This window comes from Myxocyprinus asiaticus, chromosome 41, assembly GCF_019703515.2.
Source record: "Myxocyprinus asiaticus isolate MX2 ecotype Aquarium Trade chromosome 41, UBuf_Myxa_2, whole genome shotgun sequence".
Taxonomy (NCBI): domain Eukaryota; kingdom Metazoa; phylum Chordata; class Actinopteri; order Cypriniformes; family Catostomidae; genus Myxocyprinus; species Myxocyprinus asiaticus.
In genome coordinates this window covers 11,080,395-11,100,738 of record NC_059384.1, presented here as the reverse complement: position 1 = coordinate 11,100,738, position 20,344 = coordinate 11,080,395, and the positions used below count along the sequence as shown (strand labels likewise).

General features: G+C 38.3%; 1 protein-coding gene across 1 annotated transcript in view; it reads left to right on the top strand.

Annotated features, from left to right (window-relative positions):
• The window catches only part of LOC127431611 (ephrin type-A receptor 3), a 92,203-nt gene that overhangs the window by 56,418 nt on the left and 15,441 nt on the right, over positions 1 to 20,344 (top strand). The window contains exons 8-11 of the mRNA XM_051682119.1: positions 1,148 to 1,256; positions 12,787 to 12,854; positions 13,673 to 13,798; positions 15,170 to 15,355. Coding sequence (XP_051538079.1) covers positions 1,148 to 1,256; positions 12,787 to 12,854; positions 13,673 to 13,798; positions 15,170 to 15,355 — 489 coding nt within the window. The remainder of the gene's footprint in view (positions 1 to 1,147; positions 1,257 to 12,786; positions 12,855 to 13,672; positions 13,799 to 15,169; positions 15,356 to 20,344) is intronic.

The following is a 20,344-nucleotide window of genomic DNA, read 5'->3' as shown; positions in this document are numbered from 1 at the left end:
TATTTTTGAACATCGTGCCTTTTATCATATTAATGTTGCCACCACTTTATAAAAGAAAAACAGTGATGTTACCATGGTAAAGGGGATTTTAGGCACTCTGCTTCATGGGTTTTTGTTTTATTTGAATCCAAGCAGAATAACACATGATTTTGTATATCTCTTTAAAACTTTCTGGCATTGCAATTGTCACTAAAACCCCCAAAGTTCTCCTTTACAGCACAATATTTTAAATATTTTCAAGGGCACTCTTTGAATAGGCCTTGCTTTCGGCCAAACCCTTACCTGTGTCACATCCTTCTATTTCTTCATCACACGTTGCTGATTGAATTTCCGATCTGCTGTGTACATAGAAAGAGCCTGTGAAATATTCATACTAGTGAACACGCTCAATTAGTCCCATGAGATAGACGAAGCTCGTCACACACGGCAGTTTGCTCTCCTACTGGAGTGTTTGAAGTCTGAACATGTAGATTTTCTGTCAGTGTTCCTCTGATGTGTGAGAATCTGAAAGTAGGCAGATGTCCCGCTGTGTTTGTCTCATAGTTTATGTACCATATGGTTTATGCCACCATTCAGTGCACATAATTAGAGGGGGACGCTTTCTTAAATCTTTTATTTGATTTCTTCTCCAGATATTCAGCTTATTTTACATCCGTTCACTGTTTTTGTACACAAATATTTTAATAATTTACATTTTTGTTTGTGATATCTCTTGTTGGTAATGTCAGTTAAAAAATATTTTATGATCATGAAAATCTATTATGGGTTTACTTGTATCTCCATAATAACTGTAGTAGCTATAGTATTTTGGCAAAAATGTTGTAGATTCATACTAAACTTCCTATTTTATGGGAGTGAGGGAATCTACGTCATTATTATTACGACTTCAGCAGTTTCTAAGTGTGTTCAGGCCACTGTTTAATACCAACAAATACCATAGTTTCTTTTGTCGGAACATGGACACACTGATCTAACCACAATAAGGAGCCAGTCATGGTTTTTCATGAGTTTTCTGTGGTCGATCTAAAAAATACTGCAATTATACTGTGATTATTATGGAAGAACAGTGGTTAATTGTGATATATACTGTACTGTAATAGTAAGAACTATCTCTGCTCTAATTTAAGCCACTCTATCTTTCTATCAGACATGTTGACGGTCGGAGACCCTAACCAGCAAACCATCCTGGCCATCTCGGTGGCTGGTGGTGTGGTCCTGCTGGTCTTACTGGTGGCATGTTTTGTCGTGAGTGGACGGTAAGAGTAAATTATTCTTCTCTAATCTTGCTCTTATTGTAGAATCAGGTCTTACATTCTTTATCAATAACTACTAATTCTAATATTTAATACTACATACTAATATTATAACTGAATTGCTATCAAGCAGTATCAGAATCTATTTTAACGGGGGGCAATATTTGCTCCCTAGAGCTGATTTTCAGGGGCATTTTTACCTTTTTGAAGGGATATTTTTGCTTATCATATAAACTATGTCATGGGTCATCCTTTTATGTAACACACATTAAAGGAATATTCCGGGTTCAATACAAGTTAAGCTCAATTGACAGCATTTGTGGCATTATATTGATTACCACACACACAAATTTTGACTTACCTCTCCTTTTCTTTAAAAAATGCAAAAAATTTGGGTTCCAGGGAGTCACTTAAAATGGAAGTGAATGGGACCAATCCATAAACATTAAAATACTCATTGTTTTAAAAGTATAGCCACAAAACATAAACAATATTCGCGATACCATGATTTTAGTTTGATAAAATCACTTACTAACCTTTTCTGTGTAAAGTTGTCAAATTAGCTATAACTTCGTTGCTATGAAAATGAATGTCAACAAACCCTAAAACGACTGTAAAAATGACGATTTAAACAACTTTACAGCTCAAATATTACATGAGTTTTAACAGAAGAATTAATGTAAGTGCTTTTATAACATAATAAGCTTCACATTTAAACCCTCCAAAAATTGGCCCCATTCACTTCCATTGTAAGTGCCTCACTGTATCTGTGATTACAGTTTTTTTTTTAAAGAAAATGAGGGACGAGTCGAAATTATTATTATTTTTTTATATTTTTTTATCGACATTATGCCACAAATGGTGTTGAATGAGCTTAACTTGTATTGAACCTGGAATATTCCTTTAAATCTCTGATTAAAATAAATTCTCATTCCGAGTAATGAAGCTGTTACCTATAAAATTAAATCAACTCATATTTTATGTAATTATATGTACAACTAGGCCTAGAATAAAATATTAGGAAATATATCATAATTTACAAATAAAAAAAGAGCAATTTATCACAGGCGAATTAGTACCGGCACATATTGAATTTCAAGGGCATTGCTATGACTTTCAATTGCATTTTTGGCCTAAGCCACAATCATTTATGACCCTACTGCCAAGTATAGAATCTTCTGTATGAATAAAAATAATTTATTTGGGAGTTTCTGAATAGTCCAATTTGGATAAATCAGTGTTAATCAGGGTTGTTGAACAGTCAACAGATTCATATGAAGGATGCAGGAAGCATGTTTCATTCAGAGGGGACAAATATAGAAAGACACAATAGACCAAATGAGATGTCGTTGTGTGCCTATGTGTGTCTGTGTGCATGTGTCCATTTACACTAAATCAAAAGGACACAGAATTGTTTAGCCCTATGATTGCAGACACTGATCTGTGGAGATGAAAGCAAACACTTGAGAACACAATTGAGAGAGATGTAGTGACATGAGGGAGAAATGCAAGTGTATACGTGCTGAGAATGAGGGAGCTAATGAAATGGAAATGAAAGGAAAGGGAAGATCAGAGGAGAAGAGGAACAGAAAGAAACAAAATAAACCTCTCTCAATAACATGAAATGGTCAGGTTTAGATGAGTCATGAGCTGATCTTTGTGTAGGTGGGCGTTCTTTGAGAAAACCTTAGATTGTTATATATTTTCTCTGTAGAGATGGGAATCGTAAGGAGGAATTTAAAGTGATAGTTCACCCAAAAATGAAACCAAATCTGTCATAATTTACTCACCTTTATGTTGTTCCAAACCCGTGTTACTTTTATCTTCTTCTGTGGAACACAAAAATAGATGTTTAGGCAGAATGTTAGTCTCAGTCACCATTCACTTTCACTGTATGGGGCAAAAAAAACATGCAATGAAAGTGAATGGTGACTGAGGATAACTTTTGTGTTCCATTGAAGAAAGAAAGTCATACAGGTTTGAAACAACATTTGGGTGAACTATCCCTTTTACGATTCTGGTTCATTGCTGATTGTTGGACGCTATGATTCAGTATGTTCAAACACAGAATTAGATTTCCCTATACTTTACAATGTGTAAGCCATAATGCACGGTGACAGACAGGTCCCATAGGATGTGTTATGCCGGCCAAGTGTATGCCTTCAAGCCAAAGCCTTGATCTTATTCATGGTTTTCACCACCACCCCCCTTTTGGTATGTGTGACTGCTTGTAAAGACCCTCATGGAGGCAATAAAAACAGTTTTGATACTGAATTTGGAAGACATGCTTCCTATACAATGCAGAGGCCAGTGTATTGTAATGGTAAATGAAGCTAAACTCTTTTATTGCATTCAGTCCCTTGGCATCGGATTATGCTGTGCCATATACAGTACTTGACTTAGAGTATTCAATTCATATAGTACCCTGGCTTCTTTTTACTGCTTTGATAACTTCAACTATGCTCTCAGAGAGTGTGGTCTCTCCCAACTGACAGTTCTAGGTCATTGATTCCTGATTGCCTTGCTAAACTGAAAACATACAAAAAATGTTTATGAAGTGGAACTGGACTGGAAATACTGTAAGCAAGATGTTAAGGTTTGTGATGTTATACATGAGCATGGTCATGGAAATTTTGCAGGAATTCTCATAATCAAATCCCTACATTAAGTTTGAAACATACTCTATGCAAGTACATAAACGCAGACACATCTAGCTACACAAGCTCAATGTTGTGCGTTGTTGCATTCCAAAATGTATCCGACCACCTTTTTTATCAAATTGCATTCTCAATGTTGCCGCAAGAAATGTTATAGCGGACCGCTTCTAGGGTGTAGTTTCTTTTATCAAGCCAACCACTGTAATGGCAGAGCAACAATATTGCTGAACATTTGACATAAAGTACTTTGTAGCAACTTACCTGAAAAATAACTCATCCAGTTTATTGGCACAGACATTTGAGGGTAACTCTATCGCCCCCTTGAGTCCTGAGGTTTGTTACCGCTACAGTAATGCAAAAATGCACATTAAGCATGTTCAACCGAACCATGACATTGGACAAGTTCTCGAATCTGCATATGCATATTTGCGTTTCTGTCTTAGATTTCTGACCATATAGCAGCTCAGATTTGTGACAAGTCTATTAGGCCTTCTATGGTCATGGAAAACCTGAAAATATCAGTAAATTGAACAATTGTAATTTCCAGGCCTAGAAATGTAATGGAAATGAAATCTAATGGAAAAGTCAACTGAAAACTCCCACAGTCAATATACAGTAACTTTTGCTAATTACTCTCAGCTCTAATATAAAAATATTTGATGTGCTAGAAATTGCTCTTTGTGATTGCTATGTCTATATACACTCACTGAGCACTTTATTAGGAATACTGTGGTCTTATCAAAGTGCCCAACGTGGTCTACTGCTGTTGTAGCCCATCCGCCTCAAGGTTGGACGTGTTGTGCATTCTGAGATGCTATTCTGCTTACTACAATTGTACAGAGTGGTTATCTGAGTTACCGTAGCCTTTCTGTCACCTCGAACCATTCTGGCCATTCTCCGTTGACCTCACTCATCAACAAGGCATTTCCGTCCGCAGAACTGCTGCTCATTGGATGATTATTATATATTTTTTTTTTTTTTGGCACCATTCTGAGTAAACTCTATATACTGTCGTGCATAAAAATCCCAGGAGATCAGCAGTTACAGAAATACTCAAACCAGTCCATCTGACACCAACAATCGTGCCACGGTCGAAATCACTGAGATCACATTTTTTCCCCATTCTGATGGTTGACTTAACTGAAGCTCCTGACATGTATCTGAATTATTTTATACATTGCACTCCTCCACACGATTGGCTGATTGGATAATCGCATGAATAAGTAGGTGTACAGGTGTTCCTAATATAAATATAAATATAAATATAAATATAAATATAAATATATATATATATGTTAGGGGTGTAACGGTACACAGAAATCACGGTTCGGTACGTACCTCGGTTTTGGGGTCACGGTTCGATACGAGTTCAGTACAAAAGGAAAGAGCAACAAATCCCAAATGCTAGGTTTCTTTTCATTTATTTTGAACAGACAGTAGTGCAAATGACAGTTTGTTCCACCTAGCGGCATTTAGTCCCCCCTGAGGTAGTTGGTACAGTACAGTCTCCTTTAATGTATTAAGCAGTAAACAGAATGCACTCTTGCATAGGTCATATTTTTTTGTAGGGCTGATAAAAAACAAAAGGTATTTGGTCACAATCAGTGAAAAAACTGAAAGCATCTCTTTTGTTATAAAGTACAAAATAAAAATTAAACTTGTGCATTAGGAGAAGGAGTGTTACAATTTGTTCCACTTAAACCATATATTGTTTGTGTATATGCCAATTGCCTGGATAAAGACTTTGGCCCCGTCTGCTCTCACATCTAGAGGCTGGTTAAAAGCTGCAGGGGTAAGTTTTTGCACTCCTGTCGTCTCTTTCTGCCTAGCTCCGGTGATTGGCACATCTGGGTGATGTCGTCTGATATGTGTTAGCATGTTGGACATATTTCCACTTACATACCGTACAGCTGCTTTACAACACCGACACACCGTCTTCGTCTTATCTACCACTCGCACTCCACTGCTGCCGTAGTTCACTAGGAACCCGAAACTTTCCCACACTACTGATTTAAAACAAGTAGGCGGGTCTTCGAGCTCTTGTGTGTCATCTGAACTCACCATTCTTGTTTGGGTTGGTGCATGGATGGTGTCTTCTTCTTCTGCTGTTTTTCCTGTTGTGGCGGTTAGCAAAAAGCATTGCATTACTGCGCGCGCCCCCTTCTGGATTGGTGTGTGGATCGCCTGTGACTGACTCAGATGTATTCTTCATCTGACTGCATGCACCGAACCATGAAGTCCGTACCGTGACGATTCGGGACGAATACATGTACCGTTACACCCCTAATATATGTGTGGGTGTGCGTGTGAATATACATATCCAGTAATCACGAATGACTGGAAAAGCCATGGAATTTCATTAGTAAAAAGGGTGTGGACTGTGGTCAATGCGTTTGCCTTCTGTTTGCACATCAAAGTTGAAGTTGGTTCAAGGAATGTGAAGAGTTGAGGCATGTTTTATGTCTTCAACTTCGTTCTTTGCACCGAGTTAAGCTGGCAAAGATTGGAATTGGACAAGTTTATGGTACTTGAAGAAAACTGGCTCTGACTGGCTGGTGATGATTCTGGCAGATGGTCCTCGTTCTTCTTTCAGTTTTTCTTCCAGTTTCTGCTTGTATCTGGAAAAGCAATAAAAAAATGGTGGACATGCTTTCAAGATGTAGGATACTCTTTATTGTTCCTCTGGAACGTTCCAGCTCAATGACAGATGCTGCAGTACCTCTAACAGGTGCTTACTACCAAAGGACATGCACATTTGCAAGCCTGAGAAGCCAGTCTTGAAAACGGTATAAGCTGAAGACTTTGAGTCCCTGCTATTAAAGCAATTCCTTTCATGTCCAGTCCCTAATGCTCATATTGGATGAAATTATGCAGTTTAATAATGAAACCTTGAAGCAGCATGGTTGTTTGTTACATAAATGATGAATTGATTGTTGGTTATCATATATACTATATGGTTGAGGTTACATTTCTGATTTATCTTATTTTGTGTTTGAGTTGCATTAGGAACACTTTGGTGTTTTTTTGTTGTTTTTTTTTCTTTAATATTGGGCACAGTTTATTGTGTGATAAACGATGCCACAGAGACAAATTAAGAATTGCGTAACAAAATAAATTCACACCTCATAAAGCAGTAAACAATTTAACAGCTGCTCTCTGACAGTTCATTATTCCACGGGACTCTTTTGAAACTTAATGACAGAGTAAATGATTCAATTCTATGAAATTGTACAAACAGAAAATTGTCCTTTGAGTACAAAGGTTTAGCCTGAAAACATCATTACATAAAAAATATGAATTGTACCTTGGAACCAAAAGGCACACATATTGTGGGCCGTTTCTCTGTGCTATTTTTGAATACTAGTTTTGAGATGGTCCCAAAACCCAGCAGCAAGTACAAAAATGGTTTGGTGCATCAGAAACTAAAAGGTATCATGGCCTGCCACAGTGTGGCCCAATAACAAGCTTGTGTTGTTGCCTGTGTAGCAGTGGTGTAATTGTGAATGAGAGAAATCTGCATCTTGTAAATAGCATCAATGCACTGACTATGTGAGTAAGCAGGGGTTGTTAATGTGCTTTGTTATTCAATTCTATTTTTGAATAATGTTGATCGAGGCACAGCCGAGGGCTTAATGTGGCTTTTTCGGTTAATAAAGGCATTACTTGTATCTCCCTCTGGGTTTAGAGAGCATACCGTCCACCGTATTCAGAGGGAGACTATTCAGTCAGTCCATTTGTATGTGAGTTAACACGGAAATATGACAACACATGCAAGTGCACACACACCAGAATTACTGTGCCATTCTGAAATGGTTGCATGAGCGTGGTTGGCTGTTACAGGCTTATTTTTTTCCAAACAGCTCCATCTGGCTATTTCACCGCCTTTCCAGGCAGAAATCGCTGGCCGTGTAGATCCTGAACACAGCCGTGCTTCGGTTAGAAATTAATTTCCATCCGTTTGATGGCGGGCCAGCTGTAGACTTGTCCAGACGTGTCACCAGAACATTCAGGAATATAGAGGTGGTTGATGTATTGGATACAGGTGCCATAGATGGATAAAGGACAAGCTGGAGAATCCATCACTTATTTTTTTTTCTGGATTTTAATTAGTGTAATGAACCCATGCCTAACTGATAGAGTCAGTGTTTTTAAAACACCTGTCAGAGGCAAAAAATTTACGAGTGTCCATTTCCTCTAAACACAATCATTTCCTCTTTTTATAATTAGCCTCACTGTAAATCTAGCTGATTTGCTCCTGAGGTAGGAGGAAAAGATAAAAGATGAGTCTCTAGGGACTGTATTGTCATTTCCTAGGCGCAAGAGATAGTAGATGCTTTCTGAGCCTATCAGACTTGACTGAATGACTCACAGAATACAATTAAGATATATTTTGGTGGGATTCAACACCATTAAAGGTATTTGTAAAAACATGAAAATTACATGACTGTGGCAACATTTTTGCAAAATGATTTTACATGGTTCCTTAAACGTATTGCAGCAATTCCAAGTTGAAATGTTCACTGTGTGTTGCGAAAAGCGAGTTTGATTTTCTCTGAAATAGATAACGTTTTTAAGGTTAATGCTGTATCGAGTTTTAAATGAATTAAAAATCCAACCTCCCCACTCTAAATCTTAAACCTAACCAATAGTGTCATAAAAAGCAAATGTGAAATTAAAAAGCACAATTCCTGACATAACCACATCATTTTGTGGTGCTTGACCCATTTGGCTCATACGTTTACTCGCATACTCTTCTGGACTCAAAGAGTGCAACGCTCTATCAGTTGAGATACCGCATAATTTGATTGCATTTGAACAAGCTTGTAAATGTAGTTGGTTATGTTGTGCAAATGTGACAAATTATCAACTTAAGTCATGCGCTATAGTAAAAGTGTTTAGATGTCACAAGATAGCATTGTGTGAGGAACAGGGCAAAAAGTAATGAACTGATAATCTACCATTTTACTCGTGATTTGTGTGAAAGTGAACGAAAGTCATTGTTGTTGTTGCGCCTCTAGTGTTCATTTCATCGGGAAACTGCCACAATACATACAACAAACCATATAATAATAATTCTACAAAAATGTAGGTATAGTCACATGATTCTTCGAAACAAGGTTGTATTTTATTAAGCTGTCATGTTCGTCTTTGTGAGATGGGTCAATATGTCCTTGTGCTGATAGCTCTCAGAAAGCTCAGAACAAGGTAAACGTGGCTAAAAGTCGTTAATAATCGATGATATAGACGGCAAACACTACGGCTCACAAATGTATCAACTCTTTGTTTAAAGTTCTCTAGGTAAATCACATGCTTCAGTGAACCATAGCAAATTAGCGTTGTCCTTTAGATGATCCGATGTATGGCAAAAGGGAAGGACATTTGCACAGTAAAATTTTGTTATGTTGTGTGTGCCACCCCACTGGGACGTATAGTCCTTGTGGCAACCCAAAACTCAAAGCTGACCAGCCGTCCACTGCATGCTGATCAGATCTGAAGACCCAGCTGGAAGCTACTTTACCTCATTAGCTCATTGAAATGAAGTATCATTATGTAATGAACTAGTTTGAGGGTCAGAGGACAGAGATACCACATTCAAATTGGTAGTGTTTTATGTTCACACCTCATCATGTCATGTTGAAGAATGTTGCACAAACCCACTCAGTTCTCTGTCAACATGTTTGTCTCACAATAATTAGTTAGTATAATTCTAATGGGTGATATAGTCTAGTCTAGTGGTTAATGACCTGGGCTGGTGACACAAAGGTTGTTGGTTCAAATCCTTCAAGGAGATGATTCATGATCTACCAACATTGTGCATTTGCGTAAGATACTTGAAGGAATAGTTCACCCCAAAATTTTAATTCTGTCATTATGTCGTTCCATTCCCATAAAGTATGATTTATTTATTTTTTCTGTGAAACTCAGAAGAAAGGGAGATGAGTTGTCTTTTCCAGTGAAAGTAAATGGGGACTGGGTCTGTCGAACTCCAAAAATGATAACACTGCACCTAAAAGTACCATAAAAGTGGTCAATATGAGTTATGTGCCATATTGCAAGTCTTCTGAAGCCATACAATAGCTTTGTGTGAGAAACAGAATTAAATTAAGTCATTATTCACTGATAATCTTCCCATTTGCATTAAATAAAAGTGTCAAATATGATGCGTCTTCATTTTGTTGACAGGGTTCATCCCTATTCACTTTCATTGTATAGAAAAGAGCAGCATAAACAGTCTTCCTAACATCTTTTGTGTTCCATGGCAGAAAGTAAGTCATACGGGTTTGAAATGGCATGAGAGTGAGTAAATGAAGACAGAATTTTAGGCTATTCCTGTAAGCACAGGTTGCTCCTGGAGCACATTGTATACATAAAAGTGTCAACTAAATCACAAATTAGTGTTGACTACTTTATATCCTCATTCTCTCTTCTCTGTCTCTCTCTAAATGCTTATGGCAGGCGGTCTGAGTCAGCTCTCACTCTTAGTTCATTAATGCTGGCCAGACAGTTTAATAGACCCTCTGATTTTGCACCAATGTACTCCACGTCCCTCTCAAACATACACACAGATACACAGAAGTGAAGAAAGACGTGAGCCCTGTCAGCAGATACAAAGCCACACCACTGCACTGTCACCTGCAGATATAAGCTTCAAACTGTGGGAGCAGAAGAAAAGAAAAGCGAGGCAGAAGAAAGAGAGAAAGAAACTGGGTCAGAGACAAAAGGGCTTCCAGCGGTGTAGGACTGCGCAAAGTCTTTATCACTGCACAAAAGGGGATTTCAGGAATGCTTCAGAGCTGAAAAATGTGTTAATTGCATACTCCCAGACACTCGTCTGTTGCTTTTTTATATATATAATTCGGCGTTTAAACAGAATATGCAAATAAAAATGAATGCACTCGGGAACACAAGTATGAGTGACGGAGAGGTTGAAGGGTGGGATCGCACTTTGCTTTAGAAGCTCCCGGGTGTCCCGCTGCGAGGGAAGTGTTTCATCAGTGCGCCGAGCTGCAGGTGCAAGGGGGAGGGATTTGTCTGTGGTACCTCAAGGGACAACCAGGGCAGGTTAGGGAGCATGCGGGTTGGATTCGGGAGGGTCGATTTACTCTCACTGATTACCACATGCTCCAGTCGGGGCAGCCCACCCTTCTTACCCCTTGAACCCCTACAGCCATGCGCCCCTGTGCAAGCATGTTCCGCTTAATAGACCATGTTTTGCACATGGGGCAGTTAAAAATTTAAAGGGTGGGGGGGTTTTACCTGCACACAGATGCTCACTAGGCCTCAAGCATTTATTAAGGGTTGGCGTATGTGTGGGTAACTGATGAACAGTTGGGGTCTCTCTTGAGACCTCCAGTCTCATTAATAGCAGCAGATAGGAAACAACACATATGTACCCCTAAACCCCCCACCAGACGGGGCTTTACAACAGCTGAAAGGGAACGATTTACCCCCCGTAGGGCCATAGGGAGATAACACAGACTGGATTAGAGCTGACATGAATGAACCGATTGGTCTTCTCATTATGTAATAGACTCCCAAGTCTGCTCTCGCCCCAACCCCGGCCTCGGGCCGTGATGCTTTGAATGCTTTGGGGGCAGCTGAGCACAAATCTCTTGAAAGAGGAATTCAGTATCCTATATTGATTAGGATTGTTAACCATGTATAAAATCAATAACCAAACCAAAATATTGTCAACCCTTGCGTGTGATCGTTTTGCCGCAGCTGCTACAAGAGTAAAGGCAGCTTAATTAGTGGTCTGATTGCAGAGTTGTTGATGGTTTTCAGTAATCAATGTGGTCTAATGACAAACACTCAGGGCTTTGGGTTGCAGCTGGATAATGTTGTTGGCCAGGCTCACTTTGCATTCAGGCCTATAATGAAGTAATAGTTCATAATCAGGGGTTATATCGGGATATTAAAAATGGGGGAACCCTAAAATGTTGTCCAGTGATATGATTCTTTCTGATGTTAATAGTACCAGGTTCAAATGTAATGAACTTAGAGTGTGGTGACGCATCTCTGCCTTAATTTAGCAGCAGAAATCTTGCAAACTGTTTTATATTTTTCTAATTATTTAGTTTAAATTTATGACATTATTCTTTGTGTTATAGTCACAACTGCTGTAATAGGGTTTCAAATACACCTGCTGAGGGAGTGACTTAATTGACTGGATTGACAAACATATAGCTTATATATATATATATATATATATATATATATATATATATATATATATGTACCAGTCTAAAGACGTTCAGCAGTCATTCACCAAATAGGTTTTGTCAGAGGCCATTATAATTCCAACGGACTGTAATTACTATGGTTAGTCTGTCTCTGACATTACATTTTTGGCAATATATTCTGTTAAAGACATGACATGAAAAGGGAATGTGTGTGTCTGTGTCGGTGTGTGTCATAAAGAGGATTAAATGAATAATGAACATAATTATCAGTCCTACGTTGGCCACCTTTTCTCCCCAGTGAATTGGAATATTCATTATCTGAGGCATTTCCTTATTCATGATCCCACTGTGAGAGTGATGATGTAGTTAATGATAAAGTCAGAGGTGACAGGAATGTATTTTCCCGCTCTGTTGCAGGAACTGATGCTAAAGAGAGGATTAGGGCAGTGAAATGTGGTGCTGGGGGGAGGGGAACTGGACTCTAAAGGCACATTATAGTTAAACTGCTCTGTAAAAAGATGAGAGTAGAATATATATAGCCAGACCAGGCCTCTGTAGATTTAAATCTACATTCATCAACATTTTCTTTGTCTGATGGAATTTGGGGTGTTGAATTACTGTCTCTGAGAGAGATATGGTGTATTCTATTGTGTAAGTCTATTTTTTTAAATTGTGCTTATCCTATTGTTTAAGGCGCTGTGGATATATCAAGGCAAAGCAAGACCCAGAAGAAGAGAAAATGCAGTTTCAGCATGGACGAGGTAATGCATGCAGATGCATGTTTCAGTCCTGCAACCTAATCTTTTCAATAGAGATCGGCAAAATATTGGGCAAATATTTTTATAAAAGAATATTTTGCCCAAAAATGACAAATTACAACAATTGTAATCATTTACTCACATACGTCACTTCAAACTCGTATTACTTTCTTTCTTTTTTGAAAAAAAGGGAGACATTTTCAAAAATGTATACCTACTCTTCACTCTTTTTTTTGCAATTGCAATACTGATTGTGACTGAAGGTTTAAAAAAGGACTCAAAAGCACTAGAAAAGTATCATAAGAGTAGTCAATATGACTTGTGTGCTATTTTCCAAGTCTTCTGAAGACATACAATAGCTTTGTTTGAGGAACAGATCCAGATTTAATTAATACATTTTTGGCAGAATCATTACTTAACTGATGTAATTTATCAAACACTTAAAAGGTGAGGTAAGAGAGATGACCTCAACAAATTTCTTTTTGGCCAGCTAGACGGTGCAGATTGTAATTCCGTCTGACTGGCTAGATGGGTACAGAAAATGCATGTTTTTCAAGCAAATGTTCTATTTGTCAGTAAGTGAGCAGAGTCTCTATGGCTCTGATGCGTCTACTGATAAATGATATCTCTCATCGCTCTAGTTGCCTAATGTGTGTTTTCTCTAATGACACTTTTCCTGCCTGCCAAAGACAATGTTTAATGAGGTTGAAAATGTGGCACTCTCCTCCTTTAGGAAAATGAATTGTTCAGTCTGAGTAACTAAAGTGAATGTAAAATAACCCAACTGTTATCCTCACTTCTGTTGTGTTCTTGCATTGCAGTCAAACTTCCTGAAACTCGGACGTACATTCACCCACACACATACGAGGACCCCAACCAGGCAGTCCGAGATTTTGCAAAAGAGATCGAAGTCTCCAACATTAGAATTGAGAGAGTTATTGGGGCAGGTAAGTCAAAACACAGAAAGTAATGTACAGAAGTAGGACATCTTTCTAGATGAGAATCTTTTGTGTAAATTTTCCAATCAACCAATCATAGCCCTAACTCTACCCCTATAATCAGGGCATATAAAGGTTTTATAGGAATACTGAACAAAATATTATGTAGTACGTATCTCTAATCAGGTATACTTTTGTATTTGAGCGTTCCAGATAAGCTCGCGCCTGGTCGACCGCGTTGCCTTTGTGACTATACTCTTCTGAGCGTGAGCGAATACAAACGCGTTAGTATACTTAGGCCTTTAGACCTACTTTCCAAATAATGCCCAAAAAAACTTTGGTATATCTCGAACACTTATGTTCACACATGTCCAACTTTGTAAATCACTTTAAAGCTGAAGTATGTAACTTTTTCTATGTTAAAATACTTTCTCCTATCCCAGCTTAAAGAGCACCTATTATGGTTTTTAAACATGCCTAATTTTATTTTAAAGGTCTCATACAATAGGTTTACATGCATCCAATGTCAATAAACACTTTAAAATTGCAGCATTACCTTTTTTTCCCAGTGTCAAAAACGACTCGTTCAATGATCCGTTCTAAAGGATTCATTCTAAGCTCCAACTTTCAGAGATCCTACTCTGCTCTGATTGGTCAGATGTCCCAGTCTGTTGTGATTGGTCTACCGCTTAGTGTAGTGTTTGAGGACAGGTCAAAGCTGTTCGCGAGCAGCCAACGAAGATCAGAGGTGGGTTTTTTGTTACCAAATTATGTAGGTTAGTACAGGAAGTAAGTCTGGAATTACTAATGACTCGTTTCAGGTGTTCAGAATCGGTTCTTTCTTTTGGGAGTCAATAACTCCATTTGTCGTGCACTTTGATTTTTGAAACTTTGCAGACTTTTTTACATTCACAAACAGCTAAATAGCACACTACATGAAAGGTAATATTTGAAAAACCATAATAGGTGCTCTTTAATATGCAGAGACAGCTGTAAGTAAGGCTTTCATATGTTTATTTCCTCAAACTGTAAGCACTGTCTTTCTGTGGTGCTATGAAATTTTTTTGTTTGTTTTGAGCAACATGCTTAGACCCGCCCCAACAACATTACTCAACCAATGGCGTGAGTTGGGGGTGGGACTATCACTTTGTTTGAACATCTGTGGACAGGAGCGTATTCAGAAATCTTTGAAAACAAAGTTTTTTTTTTTATTATTATTCTGTTTGATGGCGCTAGTGGTGCAGAATTTACATACTTCAGCTTTAAACAAGTGAAAACCACCTTTCTACCCCTGAAGAGCCCACCAGGGGAAAGCAATGAAATGAAATAAGAGATTGTGGGTACATTCCATTAATTGATGGTCTCTTGTTTGACTTACAGGTGAGTTTGGAGAGGTGTGCAGCGGGCGTTTGAGGCTGCCCAGTAGGAGAGAGATTCAGGTGGCCATTAAGAGTCTGAAAGCTGGATACTCGGAGCAGCAGAGACGAGACTTCCTGAGTGAGGCCAGCATCATGGGCCAGTTTGACCACCCCAACATCATAAGACTGGAGGGAGTTGTCACCAGATGTGAGCATTTACCCTCACACACACACACACACACACACACACACACACACACACACACACACACACACACACACACACACTCAAAAATATAATTTTAAGATTTACACATTTCCATTTCATTTAAAAAGTTTTGTTAATTTTTTTGTATTTTTTATCATTGCACAATCATTAACAATCATCATTTTGTTATAAAACTGAAATGCGTTAATCTCAAAAATAGACTAGAATATTTTTTGTGCACTTAGTTTTTATACTATTGTAGGGGCCTCCCATTGACTTCTATTGTTCTTAAATTAAACCAACCCTAACTGAAACCTTTACCTTTGGCATTTGCTAGTGTGAAATAACTATTTATATATTTTATAATTATTTAATTATAATATACATTTATAGAAAGACTAGAAAAGTCTAGAAAGAATATTTTTTTTAGGGTTAGGGAACCACACAGAAGGTCTTCACAATGCAGGTATTCTAGATTTTACCATCTTTGAGGGAATTTTTTATTTCTTTTTTTTGGTCACCACAAAGATAGCAAAACAACACAAACACATACAGCATCTTTTTGAGATGCTCAAAATAGTTGGTTTCCCCTGTGTTTTCCGTAGAGATACTTGATCTAACAATCTTCTGCAAATACAAAATAGCAGATCATGAATATTCATTTGAATAAATATGTATTACAATATTTATATCAGTAATTTGCCTACTTCTTCAGAATACAAATGTGCTATGACAGTCTGCCTTTGCCTTCTTTTGCTTTTATCACAATTAATTATCACACTAGCTGATATGATGATGTCTATGGAAAGGTCATAGATAACTCATTATCATGGCGAGAGATAGTGTAAATTATTTGAAGGAATAAGAAATTCATTTACAATGTTCTGTTGGACTGTGCATTTCATAAGGATATATTGAATCTGTATTACCACTGATTGTCTGTATTGCCACTCTAGACGACCTGAAATAGATGCTTAATTCTCTCAGATAATAATGAGGATGCTAATATCATCCATGATTAGAATAGCTCCAGTGGACCTTGCTTGAATTTCCCAGCTTATTGAGTTTGCTGTCATCCATTGTTTGCATTTCAAGTCTCACATTGTCTGTGTTATAAAAAAAAAAAAAAACAGTGTCTTGCAACAGGTGTTTTGGTCACTATTGAGTGGTAATGTCCTCTACAGATCCCGCTTTGTGTTTTTTCCCCTTCAAGCCTCTGTGGATTCAACTGACAGGCTCTGTAACAAAAAGACCATCCATATTCATGCAGGCTGCGTGACTATCGATAATACAAACATTTAATTGGATGTGGGTTTTGGGGGGGATCATGAATATTCATTGTCATGAATATTAACATTAATCCTTGCTAAGTTTCCTCCCAGTTCCTCTTACTCATGCAAAATGAAAATGGTGGCCTTTAATTTCATTCGGTTCAAATACTTAATGTTGGCAGTGCAGAACAACTTTTCACCTATAATTAAGTACAGTAATTTTGTCCTTTTTTGTTTTGTGCTGGTACTACATAATTACAAGGTGATGAATGTAGACTGTTACGACCCCCTATGTGTCTTGGGGTGACAGGGGTATAACATTAAATAAAATATAGATGGTAAGCTATTTGAGTGCTGGGAAGCAAGGACACACCCAAGATGCACCAAAAGAAAATGAGTTTATTATTTACAATGACTTCAGTGCTAAGTGCAAATAAAGTGCAGAAAAATTATTAACAATATACAGTTCTGCTCAGAAGTTTGCATACCCTGGTAGAAATTGTGAAATTTTGGCATTGATTTTCAAAATGACTGATCATGCAAAAAAAACTGTCTTTTATTTAAGGATAGTGATCATATGAAGCCATTTATCATTACATAGTTGTTTGGCTCCTTTTTAAATCATAATGATAACAGAAATCACCCAAATGGCCCTGATCAAAAGTTTACATACCCTTGAATGTTTGGCCTTGTTATAGACACACAATGGTGACACACACAGGTTTAAATGGCAATTAAAGGTTAATTTCCCACACCTGTGGCTTTTTAAATTGCAATTAGTACCTGTGTATAAATAGTCAATGAGTTTGTTAGCTCTCATGTGGATGCACTGAGCAGGCTAGATACTGAGCCATGGGGAGCAGAAAATAACTGTCAAAAGACCTGCGTAACAAGGTAATGGAACTTTATAAAGATGGAAAAGGCTATAAAAAGATATCCAAAGCCTTGAAAATGCCAGTCAGTACTGTTCAATCACTTATTAAGAGGTGGAAAATTCGGGGATCTCTTGATACCAAGCCATGGTCAGGTAGACCAAGAAAGATTTCAGCCACAGCTGCCAGAAGAATTGTTCAGGATACAAAGAAAAACCCACAGGTAACCTCAGGAGAAATACAGGCTGCTCTGGAAAAAGACAGTGTGGTTGTTTCAAGGAGCACAATACGACGATACTTGAACAAAAATGAGCTGCATTGTCGAGTTACCAGAAAGAAGCCTTTACTGCGCCAATGCCACAAAAAAGTCCGGTTACAATATGCCCGACAACACCTTGACACGGCTTGTAATTTGGATAGACGAGACCAAAATAGAGCTTTATGGTCACAACCATAAGCGCTATGTTTGGAGAGGGGTCAACAAGACCTATAGTGATGTTTTGGGGGTGTGTGAGCTCTAAAGGCATGGGGAATCTAGAGAAAATTGATGGCAAGATGAATGCAGCATGTTATCAGAAAATACTGGCAGACAATGTGCATTCTTCTGCACGAAAGCTGCGCATGGGATGCTCTTGGACTTTCCAGCACGACAATGACCTTAAGCACAAGGCCAAGTTGACCCTCCAGTGGTTACAGCAGAAAAAGGTGAAGGTTCTGGAGTGGCCATCACAGTCTCCTGAACCTTAATATCATCGAGCCGCTTGCGGTTCATGCAAGACGACCAAAGACTTTGCATGACCTGGAGGCATTTTGCCAAGATGAATGCGCAGCTATACCACCTTCAAGAATTTGGGGCCTCATAGACAACTATTACAAAAGACTGAATGCTGTCATTTATGCTAAAGGGGGCAATACACAGTATTAAGAACTAAGGGTATGCAGACTTTTGAACAGGGGTAATTTCATTTTTTTCATTGTTGCCATGTTTTGTTTTATGATTGTGCCATTCTGTTATAACCTACAGTTGAATATGAATCCCATAAGAAATAAAATAAATGTGTTTTGCCTGCTCACTCATGTTTTCTTTAAAAATGGTACATATATTACCAATTCTCCAAGGGAATGCAAACTTTTGGGCACAACTGTATATTTACAAAAATATACAAATCGAAGTTAACAAAGACACACTAGGCGAGGAGGGGAAAAGGGACATTGACGGTGCCAAAGACAAGAACTTAAAACAAAACAGAAACTGTCTTCGAATTTAAACCTCTAAGCTGTCTAAAGAAAATAAAGAAAAGAATCTTCAGCGTCAGTGATGCCTTATCTAAACTACCCTAACTATCCAAGAAATAAAAATTACAGAGTGTTGCACTCGTGCCTAAGCCTAGCGAATCTATACAAAATCATGGATCTTAAGTGTTGTGCAGTGTATGCCATGTGACAGTTCTTACCTGTCCTCTTTTCCCCGTCTGTGATAACATGAAGGTTTACAAGTAACAAGTTCAAAGACAGTGAATCATACAACAAGAGACTGGTACAAAAGTAAGTGAACATTCAATACCATTATAAAGTTACAAAAGTTAGCTATAAGCAAAGGAGCAAGTAAACAAGTAAGTTTGCTATGCTAGCTGTGGCACACTTGTTTATGGCAATGAGGCTGGCTCCGATTGGCGAGAGTAGGGCGGTGATATCACTCGGTTAATGACGATTGACAGGACCCTGGACCAATGTCTGTGAAGATGACAGCAAAAAGAGAGCGAAAGATAGAGAAGAGAGAAAAACACAAACAGACACACGCCGGCTCCATGCAGGGTCGAAACACAGACATTCAAAAAATATGTGGGTATCAGTGGACAAAAGCTTTCATTACCAAAGAGGTTTGAAGTCTTTGCATTTTTCAGTGAGATAACACTTCCTGTGGCCCTCACAATGACTTTGCTTACATGCAGTAGAACATTCTGATATTAATCAGAATTTGGTCATATTCTGTCTATTAAGCATCATGTAAATGTGGAAACCTGGTTTCCATAACCCAATTAAGCCAATATTCCAATTTCTAGAAATCTGTAAAAGACAACTGGCTTATGCCTGTATTAATCAGAATATTCCAACAGCTGACAAGTATCTAAACCTCTTTTTCAGAATTAAGAATTAACCAGAATATTGACTTTAATCAGAAAATAGTGTGCATTTAATCAGTCAATGACACATTGCTCTGCCACTAAAATAGTGTGACACAGGTGTGTGCGTTTGCTTGTTCGTAAACGTGTCCCCATCCGCCATTGATTGGGTGACATATGATAGCTGGAGTCATTTCACAGGTCACAGATCAGCCTGATGGCAGAGAGGATGGGGATAGGAGAGGTCAGCGACCCCTCGCAATGCATTATGGAAGCAGCTGTCAATCCAGCCCCCTCCTGGTATGCAGAGACTAATCACGGCACTGATAGAGCTGAGCTGAGATGCATTAAAGAGGCTGCCGTGTGTTTATACTGCCTGATGGAGCGACAGCGAGATGAAGACAAAGAGTTTCGTGATGTAATATAAAAAGCATCTGTCACATAACACGACTTTCAGAGAGGCGCTCTGTCATTACCACCTCAGACGGAAAAAATTAGACTCTGATTGAGCTTTTTGTAATGCAAATGTCTCAGAAGCTCCAAGAATGAAATCGGAATAGACCTTAATGCCCCATTCAGTTCTTTATCCCTTCATCTGTACAAAAACTCAGAGCTGTCATCGTCTCTATTATAAACCCATTGTGCTGCTAACCATCAGATTAAAACTCCAGTCTACAATCTGATAACGCGTTCGCCATCCACAGCTCCTGGGTTTTGTGCCTA